The sequence below is a fragment of the Clarias gariepinus genome, chromosome 3 (genome assembly GCF_024256425.1).
Source record: "Clarias gariepinus isolate MV-2021 ecotype Netherlands chromosome 3, CGAR_prim_01v2, whole genome shotgun sequence".
Lineage (NCBI taxonomy): Eukaryota > Metazoa > Chordata > Actinopteri > Siluriformes > Clariidae > Clarias > Clarias gariepinus.
Window position 1 is genome coordinate 47,545,259 of NC_071102.1, and position 12,242 is coordinate 47,557,500.

General features: G+C 42.2%; 1 protein-coding gene across 3 annotated transcripts in view; it reads left to right on the forward strand.

The window, feature by feature from the left end:
• Nucleotides 1-5,924: 5,924 nt before the first annotated feature.
• The window catches only part of pgap4 (post-GPI attachment to proteins GalNAc transferase 4), a 6,550-nt gene continuing 232 nt past the window's right edge, over nucleotides 5,925-12,242 (forward strand). Inside the window, exons 1-3 of one of the 3 annotated variants that reach the window (XR_008357843.1) lie at nucleotides 5,925-6,322; nucleotides 9,430-11,366; nucleotides 11,950-12,242. The exon at nucleotides 11,950-12,242 is cut by the window's right edge and continues 232 nt beyond it. Coding sequence is in view for 1 of the 3 variants with exons in the window: in XM_053492975.1 (XP_053348950.1) it covers nucleotides 9,446-10,600 (1,155 nt within the window). In the remaining 2 variants the exon portion in view is untranslated. Of the gene's footprint in view, nucleotides 6,323-9,429 lie in introns of all 3 variants that reach the window. The other 2 variants (XR_008357844.1, XM_053492975.1) reach the window with 2 other exon arrangements.

Sequence of the window (12,242 nt, forward strand, 5' to 3'; positions counted from 1 at the left end):
GATTTCACCTTCAGTGCTTTAACCTTCTCACAGTGAACTTTATTCAGATCACACCTGAGTTTCTAGAGAGTTTCTTTTGTTTATAACCGTGAGTTCCCACACGGTTATAAACAAAAAACCCTGAAATAAATCTTTCTATCTCTATGTATTTTTATCAGCAATTTTACTCACAATACATTTTTATTACGTTATTACTGTATACTTTGTTTATTCTTTTTTTTAAAAAACAAATCTAATTCTAACAAAAAGTGTGTGAGCTCCCCCTAGCGGCTGATTTATGTCAACACATTGAGACTTAAATAGGTACCATAAATCAGAATCAGAATCAGAAAGAGTTAAAGAGAAAAATATTTGTGTCTATTTTAAGCAATGCAAAAAATGCAAAAGATGTACCGATTGTAAAGAATACATTTGAATAATGTCTTTTTTGTAATGAATACATTTGTGAACACTCATGTAACAGAGCCGGTTGTGTGTATAATGACATTTTTAGCAGAGCTTAACTGCGTCATAACAAATCATCTGAATACTTATGGAGATATTTCAGTCTTTATGAATTCACGATTGTTGACGGTGAGGTGATTGGTCGCTTTACATCTTAGTTTCCCCTCATGTCTGTGTTTCCTCCTGGCTCTTCCTTTTAGTCTATGATGTGTCAACCTGTCATTTCTCCTTGCTCACTCCGTAGGCTACCTACATAGGCAGGTTGGGCCAGCTGGCAATAATCAACGTTAATAGACCATGGGCCGCCCAGCCGACGGATGTCGAGAAAGGTCTCCTGTCTGTGGGCGAAAGAGCTGGGAGGGGCCAGTTTGGCTCGTGTCAACAGGAGAGGTCGTTGTCATGGGAGCTTGCAGGAGCGCTACCTCCTGTGCTTCAGTCTGCCATTCTGCCAGCTTCGTGTCCGCATACCAGCTGGGCACTGCCACCAGGCCGACACGTGCACACCTTCACTCTTTTTATCCCCCCCCCCCCTTGACCCACACTTATTCCAAATATAATTACCCTTTTTTCTGTAAGACTTCGAGTCCATGTGTCTGTGGTGCCTCCTGTGCAAAAAGGATCGAACCCTTTACACACGTCATAATTAGTCCTGCTTTAAGAGACACCACGCACAGACGTAGACACAGGGACCTCAAGGACATGGGCAACAACTGTCGTATTCTTTGTGTCAAGCCACTCTTGACCAGAGACAGCGTCAGAGACGTCTAGGACAAAAAGGACTGGACTGTTGCTTAGTGGGCCAAAGTCCTCTTTAGATAAAAGTAAATTTTGCATTTCATTTAGAAATTAAGGTCCCCGTATCTGGAGAAAGAGAGGAGAGACACAGAGTTCAAGTAGCTTGAGGTCCAGTGTACAGTTTACACAGTAAGTGGTTGTTTGTGGAGCCGTGTCATCTGCTGCTGTCGGTCCTCTGTGCTTCTAACTGTTATCTCTTCTCTTCTGCTCTCTCTCCTGCTCTTTCTCTTCCCTCTCTCCCCCTCTCTCTCCGTCCCTCTCTCTGTCGAGCTACACACGTCGTTCCTGAGCTGCCAGTGATCCAGACTCCCTCTGCCCTCCGGACCTGTCTGACCCATCCTGGTGCCCCGCTTCTGGTTGGAGATCTCGTCACATGGATGAATTTTGATGTGTACTAATAACCTAAACCCCATAGAAAGTCTATGTGACTAAAACCATACCATACCATACTGAATTTATTCATCTGAAATTCATTTTAGCGCATAACACCTGGTATCGAAGATGTCCACATTCCTTGGTCACGTGACCTTAAGGCCTTGTTCACACAGTTTTTCTGGAGTTCGTAGCGTCCGGTGAGCGCGGATCAAGCTCCGAGTGTTTTCTACACATAGGAGTCAATGTGAGTGTTCACACGGGCTTTGGTTACGTGCGTATGTCCGGCTGCGCGTTTATACGGCATCAAAAAAACGTTGCATGCAGCTTCTTCTTGGCGTTTAAATCCCAACGAACGCAAGGAAACCGCTTCTAGTGCGTTTTCTCCACGTTCATTTTACGCTTCGGAGGACCGGATATATCCCATGATCCTCCATGCTATACATAGGGAAATGCGGGAAAGAAGCAAAATAGAATGTCGGAGGAAGTTTTCGCATTTCTTGATAAACCATAAAATAAACTTCCTTTAATCCGACGTTGTGCAGTCAGAGGCTGAACCCAGTAGCGGCGGTAATTTTTTCTCTCCCTACATTGCTGTATTACGAGAATTTTTAAAACAAGAAGATTAATGTCTAATATAGCAAAATGGTCCATATTAAACGGAGGCACCTCAAATAAAAAGGGCTTTCATATCCAGTTCCCGACACACTGCCCCCACAGGTTAACACACGAACTACAATCTGGGCTGCAGGCTGGCGTTAGACAGAGTCAAACCAACGCCAGTGTAGGAGTCAATCAATCGCCACTACAAAACGCAACACAAACGTCTAGGACGTTCAGAGCGCGTTCGTTTATTCAAACATTTAATGCCCGTGCGAACAAGGCCTAAATTTTAAAGCTCCTTGGTTTTTTTTTCTATCTGAGTTGAGAATTTTATGTGACATTCAGAGCACAAAAATTCAAAGATATTGCTTTTTAATCAAATATTTCAGCCTAATAAATTCAGTAGTATTTATATTTTAAAACTAATGATTTAACTGTGATTAAATTTTAAAAAGTTTTTTTTCAAAGGCTGATATAATTCAAATAATTATTTAATTTGCTTTCATACATTCCAATCAGGATTCAGGAGACATAAAGGGACATATTTCAATGAAACACTAGTTAAAAGTCAATTAACTTTTCTGTGTAAAATCACATGACCGGTAAGTGTAATGCTACTCATTTTCTCCTGTAGGTGACACTATTTCCAAATTATAATACTAATTAAATAAACAATTCGAAATAAGTAGTCAAATATTAATCAAAATAAAAATAAAAAATACTAAAATTATTAAATACAAAATATTTTTTTAAATAATATATGTTAGCACATACCGTATGTGAAAATTGTATTCTCCTATTTCTGAAAAATGTTTTCTGCTGTATGCTTTCCCTTAAACCCTTTTAGAAGAGAGCATGACTGTATGAAGCTCAAAGTTTAAAATGAAATAATCAGTTATACCCAAAATGATCGCATGTCCCTGCTAGACCAGATATCAACAGGCACATACTGTGTGTTGTGACTGAACCTCACACAGTATGTGTGTTGAACCTTTTTCATGAGTACACTTAGCTGTTTTTTAATGTCAACTGCACCAAGTGAAATAAGCTTTTGACTCAGGTGCTTGCGACTTGGCATTGTAAAACGAGGTTCAGCCTAATGGAGAATGTTGCAAAAGTCCTTGTCTTCAACAGTTGACAAAGGACGCATCCCATTAACAATGTAGTCTACAATGCTATAACTGTAAAGCTGTAAAAAATGCTAAAAAAGCAATGCTAAAAACTAAAAAAAAAAAAAAAACTGTATATGCTGTAAGCTCTAACTGATGACGGGTTGATGGCTGGCAATTTTGTAGTGAGGTCAAGCAAGTCATTCTGTCCAGACTGAATTGAGCTTTTGTTGGTGAGTGTCGCTGTGTCACTAAGAATCTCAGGATGATAGCGCTACAAAAATAAAACTAATAAACAAAACACCGTTGGGTCAACTGTGATCGACTCCAATGTTCATGTGTCTCCAAAAAGTACATACAGCACGAGACATGTAGTGACCACAATCAGTTATTTAATTCAACTAAATGATGGTAACTGGAAAGGCTCAATTTTTAGACTAAGCATTGATGCCTGACAAGGTAAAGAAAGTGTAGTACCAGTGCCAGACATATTAAGTGATATTAATTGTATTAAATCTTCGTGGCCCATGCACAATTCGATGCATGCAACAACATAAAATTATTTTTGCTCTACATTGGTAAATAACCAAATGTCCACATTTTTATCTAAGGATAAAATTTTATCTGTGAGATTCTTTTGTGAAAATGTTGCTCATATTTAAGTGTTTAACCTGTTCCACAAACAGTACTCACCTGTAGCTCGGGTGGATCCATGAACAGGTATACCACAATGATTGCAGATTGCTTTATGGTTACCTAAAGTTGTATGAGTCGGTCCACCAAAATGATGCATTAGACTGGTCTTCTCAGACATTCCAGATTTCTCAGCTATTGTCAGTTTAATACGTTAATCCGAATCTATGTGTTAATTTTGCAGTCCAGGGTTCATACACAAATCAGATTCTTAGAACATTCCAAGATCATACACAAAACGCTATCCAAATACGATCAGGAAAATCTCCACACTTACACCCTCAAAACAGGCCCCCACTGGCTTACATACTGTATATACTCCCAGGTAATGAACCGTCACCTTGCATGGAATTTTGGGAAATGAAGTTTAGGAAACTCTTGTTAGGGACATGCAGAGTGACACAAGCAAAAAAAAAAAATTATATTTAATATTTTCCCCCTTTAAATACGACTATAATTTGTGAAATAATCATGCTTAACATACTAAATATACAGTAGTTTGTATCTCTTTTCTATGTTTGTGTACTGTCCTCAACAAAGCTTTGGACAATAAGATAAACTCCCTCGCTCACACAAAGCTGAGGACAAGAAGCTGGATCGTCCACAGGTTTAATGGTCTTGGGTATGGAGTAAAACTATATTAAAAAAAATGAACACATTAAATAATAATGTCCAGAAACACAATTACAGTCATTACATTCTATCCTATTTGGAAACAAACATCCTTTCCATATGCAAATATACAGCACAGCTCCATGATGCCGACCCACGACGTGGCCAATCAAATCCCTTTAACCACACAATTCACATCTATACACAAATATAACTAACATCACTGTAAATCAGGAAATACTTCCAAGCGCTGCTGCTGCAGTGTTAAAGGTTACTGAGGGTCACAGAGGGTCAGAGAGCCCTAGGTACCGTTTCCCGCGTAAAGCGCGGTTTTTCTGAATCACGTGACCATCTGAAATAGCGGTTTAAAAGTAACGCTAAACTTGCCACTAGAGGGGGCTGTAAACCATTAATAAAGTCAATAGGAAAAATACTGCCATTGATTAAGTGTACTTAATAAACACTTCAAACCCTCATCAATTTAAACACAACATAAAATCTGTTTAAGTTAAACTTGTTTCATCACAATTTGTTGATTATGTAATTTACAATGTTTCATGTACTATAAACTACTAAGCAATCCAGTCTAATTATTTTATTAAGCAGCTAAAGTGGAATTTAATGTCGTCATTTATTTGATTTCAATTCTATTTCCTGATATTCCAGTTCAATTCCATCAGCTGCATGCAATTCCAATTCCAATTCCATCCCAAGAAGTGAATATGAATGTACCACTCATTCTCAACTTAATTCATGAATGGCCCTAACCCTGTGGGAAACAAAACACCTAATTCTTTCTATGTTTTTGAGATGACAGTATACTGATTTAGTTACTGCTTTGACATTATCAGCATAGCTGTGATAGGCAACTCGGTTCTTCCTCAGTATCTGTCTTAGTGGGGGCGTATACAGGCTGAACTAAACTTTTTTTTTTTGGTAATAATGTTTATGCAAGACAACAGACAAAAAGAAGATTCTTGCTTAAGTTAAAACCAAATAAAGTCCTTAAATTTCTTACAGCTAAAAGCATTCTGTATCATTTTGAATAAGACAGTAAAGACAGATTAAAGTCATTTTAAATCAGGAGTCTTATATCTAACTCCAACATTTTCTGTACAGTTCAAAGTAAAATATATCTGGATTATATCTGTCTGACTTTATTCTATATACTCAATATTACTGTTGTGAAATCAAAGGGAAATTGATTCACAAACACACACGCGCGCGCGCTTGGCGCCCTCACCAACATGGCGGCCGTCGTGACGTACACTCCAGCTTCCGGTCATAAAATCAAACCACAGATAGCCATCAGAACCCGGAAGTGTTGGCGGGGTTTTATCGGATACACTGTGCGCGTGCCGGTGTGGATGTGTATAACGTGTGTGTGTGAGGTGTTGATGAGCACGAGGCGGCTCAGGGTTCTGACTCACATCCGGAGATCCGCAGAGTGTGTGTGTGTGTGTGTGAGAGAGAGAGAGAGAGAGAGAGATGCAGCGCGGTACAGCTGTGCTAGGCTAACTGTGCTAACGCCACGGCCTGCTGTGTACACACACACACACACACACACACACACCGGGGTCCGAAGAACTCCAACACTTTAACACTGTTCACTGGGGGATGTTTACTATTGAGCAGGAGCATCCGTGTTTCAGTGACGTCACACACCAGAGTCGCGGACTAACGGCGGAACTGTGGTGAGGAAAAGATCATTAACGCTTTTAAACTGGTGGAGAGACAGAGACAGATGTGTGGAGACAGACAGACAGACAGATGTGTGGAGACAGACAGAGACAGATGTGTGGAGACAGCGAGACAGACAGATGTGTGGAGACAGACAGAGACAGATGTGTGGAGACAAACAGAGAGACAGATGTGTGGAGACAAACAGAGAGACAGATGTGTGGAGACAGAGAGACAGATGTGTGGAGACAGACAGACAGATGTGTGGAGACAGAGAGACAGATGTGTGGAGACAGACAGACAGATGTGTGGAGACAGACAGATGTGTGGAGACAGACAGAGACAGATGTGTGGAGACAGACAGACAGACAGATGTGTGGAGACAGACAGACAGATGTGTGGAGACAGAGACAGATGTGTGGAGACAGACAGAGACAGATGTGTGGAGACAGACAGAGAGACAGATGTGTGGAGACAGACAGAGAGACAGATGTGTGGAGACAGACAGAGAGACAGATGTGTGGAGACAGAGAGACAGATGTGTGGAGACAGACAGAGACAGATGTGTGGAGACAGACAGAGACAGATGTGTGGAGACAGACAGACAGTCAGATGTGTGGAGACAGACAGACAGTCAGATGTGTGGAGACAGACAGACAGTCAGATGTGTGGAGACAGACAGACAGATGTGTGGAGACAGACAGACAGATGTGTGGAGACAGACAGACAGATGTGTGGAGACAGACAGAGACAGATGTGTGGAGACAGACAGAGAGACAGACAGATGTGTGGAGACAGACAGAGAGACAGACAGATGTGTGGAGACAGACAGAGAGACAGACAGGGGTGGCGTTAGAGATATAACGGGGTGATCCACACGGAACTAGTAAAACACCACCGCACTCATGAGTTTTAATATAAAATGTGTCCTTTAGTGATAGAGAGACGCATCAGAATAAACAGTCCTGCTCTCTACAATCTGTCATTTCAACAGAAGAATGATGGATTTCTCTATCTTACTGCATTTTCTGCTGAAGTTCTTATTACCTAAATGTGTTTGATGTGTCATGTTGTGATTTAAACAAATTAACATCAAATAATAAAGATTTATGTTCTGCTAGAGGATTTTAAATGACAGAAAAATGATATTATATTATATAATTTATAGTATTAAATTATACGCAGTGGTGTAGTAGTTAGCACCGTCACCTCGCACCTCCAGGGTCCGGGTTCGATTCCCGTCTCTGTGTGCATAGAGTTTGCATGATCTCCCTGTGCTTGGTGGGTTTTCTCCGGGTTCTCCGGTTTCCTCCCACAGTCCAAAGATATGCGGGTTAGGCTAATTGGCATTCCCAGATTGCCCGTAGTGTGTGAGTGAGTGTGTGTGTGCCCTGCGATGGATTGGCACCCTGTCCAGGGTGTACCCTGCCTCGTGCCCTAAGTCTCCTGGGATAGGCTCCACCCCCGCGACCCTGAATACAGGATAAAGCGGTATAGAAGATGAGTGAGTGAGATGAGTGAGAGATTATATGCACTGAGAAAAAGATGAGTAAAACCATCATGGCTCCTTTATAGTTAGCACAACATCCTGAGGCTTCTCATCTTCCACAACATCTTCCACAACATCTCATACACCCCTACATTTAAGGCCAGTTGGGGTAATGAGAACTTAATATTATATTATATTATATTATACTTAATATTAATTTAAGCATTTTTTGAATTTTCATGCTTGAAATGTTTAAAACCATGATCTCGTTAGAATCTCCCAAACAGTGTGGGGGGGGGGGGTTGCAGACAGAGAGAGAGAAATATATAGGAGGGAGACAGAGTTATAGACGGGGGGAGACACAGAGGGACGGAGACAAATGGAGACTGAGGCTGTGTCCACACGTAGCCGTTTTTTTATTTTTTTTTATGGAGATTTCCCTCTGTGGTTTTGGCCTGTTGAAAACAGAGCTTTTGGACAAACTCCATCCAAGGTGAAGATTTTGCATATCTCTATTTTAGTGGTGTAGTGTGTTCACAGGAAACAGAGATTTTGGCTTGTTGTAACGTCACCTTGTAACGTCATCGTCTTTGTGCTAGTCTCCTTGATATAGTATCAGCTTTGTTTATGAGGCTTTTTGTGCGATAGTGGACATGCTTAAAGTAAACCAGTGACTTTTTTTAACGTTGGACTGGACTTTTTACATGCGTGTACATACACACAGTTACTCACACATTACAACCCGGAAGTGTTGGCAGGATTTTCGGACACATTACGTTAACGAACAGAGGAACAAAGCTCACTGTTGCTTCATACAAAACTCTGACGACACACAGACCACACAGACAGCGACAGTGGTTTTGGACGAGACCCGTTAGACTTCTCCAAAGCACAACCGTAATGATGTTTTGTCTAGGCTTCTGATTGCCCCCCTGTTGATTAGGGACGCTCCATTTAAAAAAAAAAAATAAAAAAATAAAAATCTGGCTACGTGTGGTGACAAACCAGTTTTTTGTCCTCAGGCAGAAAAACCAGTTTTATGGTGGCACCAGCAAAAAAACAGGGGGCGGGGTTATCACCACCTGCTAAAAGTTTGTGACTGTCCAATGAAAAACAAAGCCAGTTCTTAAAAGGCTCGCTATTAAACCTGCTCTGAACTGGCACTAGCACCAGACACAAACTAGTACCTGGTTCACTTTGGTGGAAAAGGAGCTATAGACAGAGGGAGACAGACAGATAGGGAGAGACAGACTTTTTCGTAGGTGGTAATAACCCCGCCCCCAGCCCTGATGTAAGATGTTCTTTGTTCTAGCTCAGCAAAGTGCTGGCGCTGCCATGGACCTGTTTTTTCTGAACAGTGTAGTGTATATAGTGTATATCTGAAAATGAATGAGATTTAGCACGGCGCTGAATAAACTCCAGAACCCGGCTTGGTGGAAGAGAGATACATGTCTGCCTCTTTGTTTTCTGTCTCTCTCTCCCTATGTCTCTCTACCTGGTTGTCTCCCCCTGTCTTTATATCACTAGCGGTTTCCCCCCACCCCCCAGAAAGAGGGAGACAGACAGAAAATACAAGAGACTTGATTGATCCTTTACACACTGCATGTATGTGGGTGTGTGTGTGTGTTCCAGAGCACTAATTACGCTGATGCGTCGATGCAGAGGTTGGGCGCTGCAGCGTGTGCGCTGGTCGAGTCATGTGACCCGGGCGCTGGCTGTGTGTACGCTGACGTTCGGCCTGCTCCTGCCTCTGTGCTGCCATCACTGCCTCTACTCCTACTACTTCCTGAAGTCCTGGTACCTGCAGCAGACGAGTGAAGAGGCCCTGAGGCGGAGCTACGAGGCTGGGCAGGAGGCGCTGACGTACTGGCGAGATGTGGTGGTGGGCGGGGCCATGCTGGCAGATGTCCCAGAGCAACCAGAGCTGCTGGTGACGGTGGTGACGGTGCGCAGGACCGATGGGCTGCAGTATCACTATCTGCTTCAGGTGATGCAGCGGTTGGACGTCCTCCTGCGTGGGTGCGGCGACCGCCCGTGTGCAGCCGTGCTGGTGTGCGACGTTGAAAGCGGCCCCCAGGATAACGAGGACGCGGTGCTGGTGGAGAAGCGTTTTAATGTGGTAAGGCGAGGGAAGCGTGTGGACCTGGACGTGAACATATTTGAGAAGGAGAAGAGAGATTATGTTTTCTGTCTGCGTCAGAGTGTGGAGACGGTAAAGCCGAGGAACGTGGTGGTGCTGGAGGACGACGCTCTGCCCAGCACCGACTTCTTCTCCGTCATACATGACTTACTTGGCCGCAGGTTCATTACTCACTCACTGTATGTTAAATTATATCATCCCGAACGGCTGCAGCGCTACTGGAACCCGGAGCCGTACCGCATTCTGGAGTGGGTGGGGCTTGGTGTGTTTGGGGCCTCAATGATTTTTCTCCTAATGGCCTTCTTCCCTCGGTTCTCTCCACCCTACTCTGTGCCACTCTTCCTCTTCCTGGTGGCCTACATCATGGTGGGGGCGGAGCTTATAGGGCGACATTACCTACTGGAGCTGAGGCGTGTCTCTCCGCAGCTGTATGCCGTGTCTCCAGCCACAGAGTGCTGCACGCCTGCCATGCTGTTTCCAGGAAACATGTCCTCCCATGTGGCCGAGCTGCTGGATTCCGTCACATGCATGAAGGGGAACGCCAAGGACATGGTGCTGTACCACCAAGCGGGCTCTGCCCACAGCCTCGAACCCAATGCTGTGCAGCACATAGGGGCATTTTCCTCCGTCAGATCAAATCTACCGCACCCACAACTCATATGATTTACGTATCTGTGGACCATGTGGGTCTGTGAATCTAAAGTAATCAATTTAAATCTAATTCTGAGTTAATCTGAATGTTAACCTGATCTAAATCGATCTGAATGTATATCTAAATCAAATCTAAACCTGGATTAATCCAAATCTAAATCTATATCTGAATCAATCTGAAATCTAAATCTGAATAATGCTGACTTTTTAAACATTAATTTGTTAATCATTTTAAATGTAAATCTAAATCTGAGTTAATCTAAATGTAAATCTGAATTCTGAATTGACCGGTATCTAAATCGAAATCGGAATCATTCTGAAATCTAAATCTGAATTAATCTAAATCAATCTGAACTTAAATCTAAATCAATGTGAATCTAAATCAAATCTAAATCTGAGTCAATCTGAATGTAAACCTAATCTAAACTGATCTGAATGTATCTAAATCTAGCACTGTCTCTTTGCACCTCCAGGGTCCAGGTTCTATTCCCAGCAAACCTCTGTGTGCATGGAGTGTGCATGTTCTCCCTGTGCTGGGTGGGTTTCACCTGGGTACTCCGGTTTCCTCCCACAGTCCAAAGACCTGCAGATTAGGATAATTGGTGTTCCCAAAATTGCCTGTAGTGTGTGAATGAGTGTGTGTGTGTGTGTGTGTGTGTGTGTGTGTGCATACCCTGCGATGGATTGGCACCCTGTCTTGTGCCCTAAGTCTCCTGGGATAGGCTCCAGGCCCCCCACGACCCTGAATACAGGCTAAAGCTGTATAGATGATGAGTGAGTGAGTATGTAATCCTGAACCAAATCTAAACTTGGATTAATCAAAATATAAATGTATGTCTGAATTAATCAGCATCTAAATCTGAATAATGTTGATTGTAATTTTTAATTTAAATAAATCTTAACTTAAATCTGAATCAATCTAATTATAATTTGAATAAGGCTAAATCTAATTCTAAATCAATGTGAACCTAACATGAACAATAATCTGTGTGAATTCAATCTAAGTCTGAATTTAAATCTGAATCTCATCATGAATTATAGTCTGTGTGAATTTATATCAGTCTGAATAAATCTGACTCTGGTTTAGTGTCACAAACAAATTAATTAAAATCCAATCTGATTTTGTTTTGGTTTAGAATCAAAACAAGAAGCTGAATCAGTGAAAATGATTCTGAATCAGCTAAAACATGAATCTAAATGGATTAGCATTAGTTTCTCTTTTACTCTGGGACCTCAACATGTGGGCGTATATCAGATCTACAGCAGTCAGATGTCAGGAAGCCTGTCTGTCTGTCTGTCTGTCTGTCTGTCTTTCAGCTCTCCTCTGCACTGTACTCAGACGTGCCTTTTTCCTCCATCAGGAATTACCCCTTTGAACTTTGCACTTAACTGCCGCCCTCTGAGCTCAGCGTAGACTCGGCTGTGATGCACAGTGACCAGACTCTAATCCTCATGCATGACCTTTATGATGCTCATCATGCACATTAAACCCTTTTATCTTTTGGCTGACGGTGATATGCAAATGAGTCGGTAGGACTAACGAGTTCTGACGCTCGGCTCCTGTAACACACACACGCACCAGCGTTTAATCAGTTATGCTTTAATTTAATTTAATTTTTAAACACAAACTAGACCTCAGCCAGTGATGTAAGAC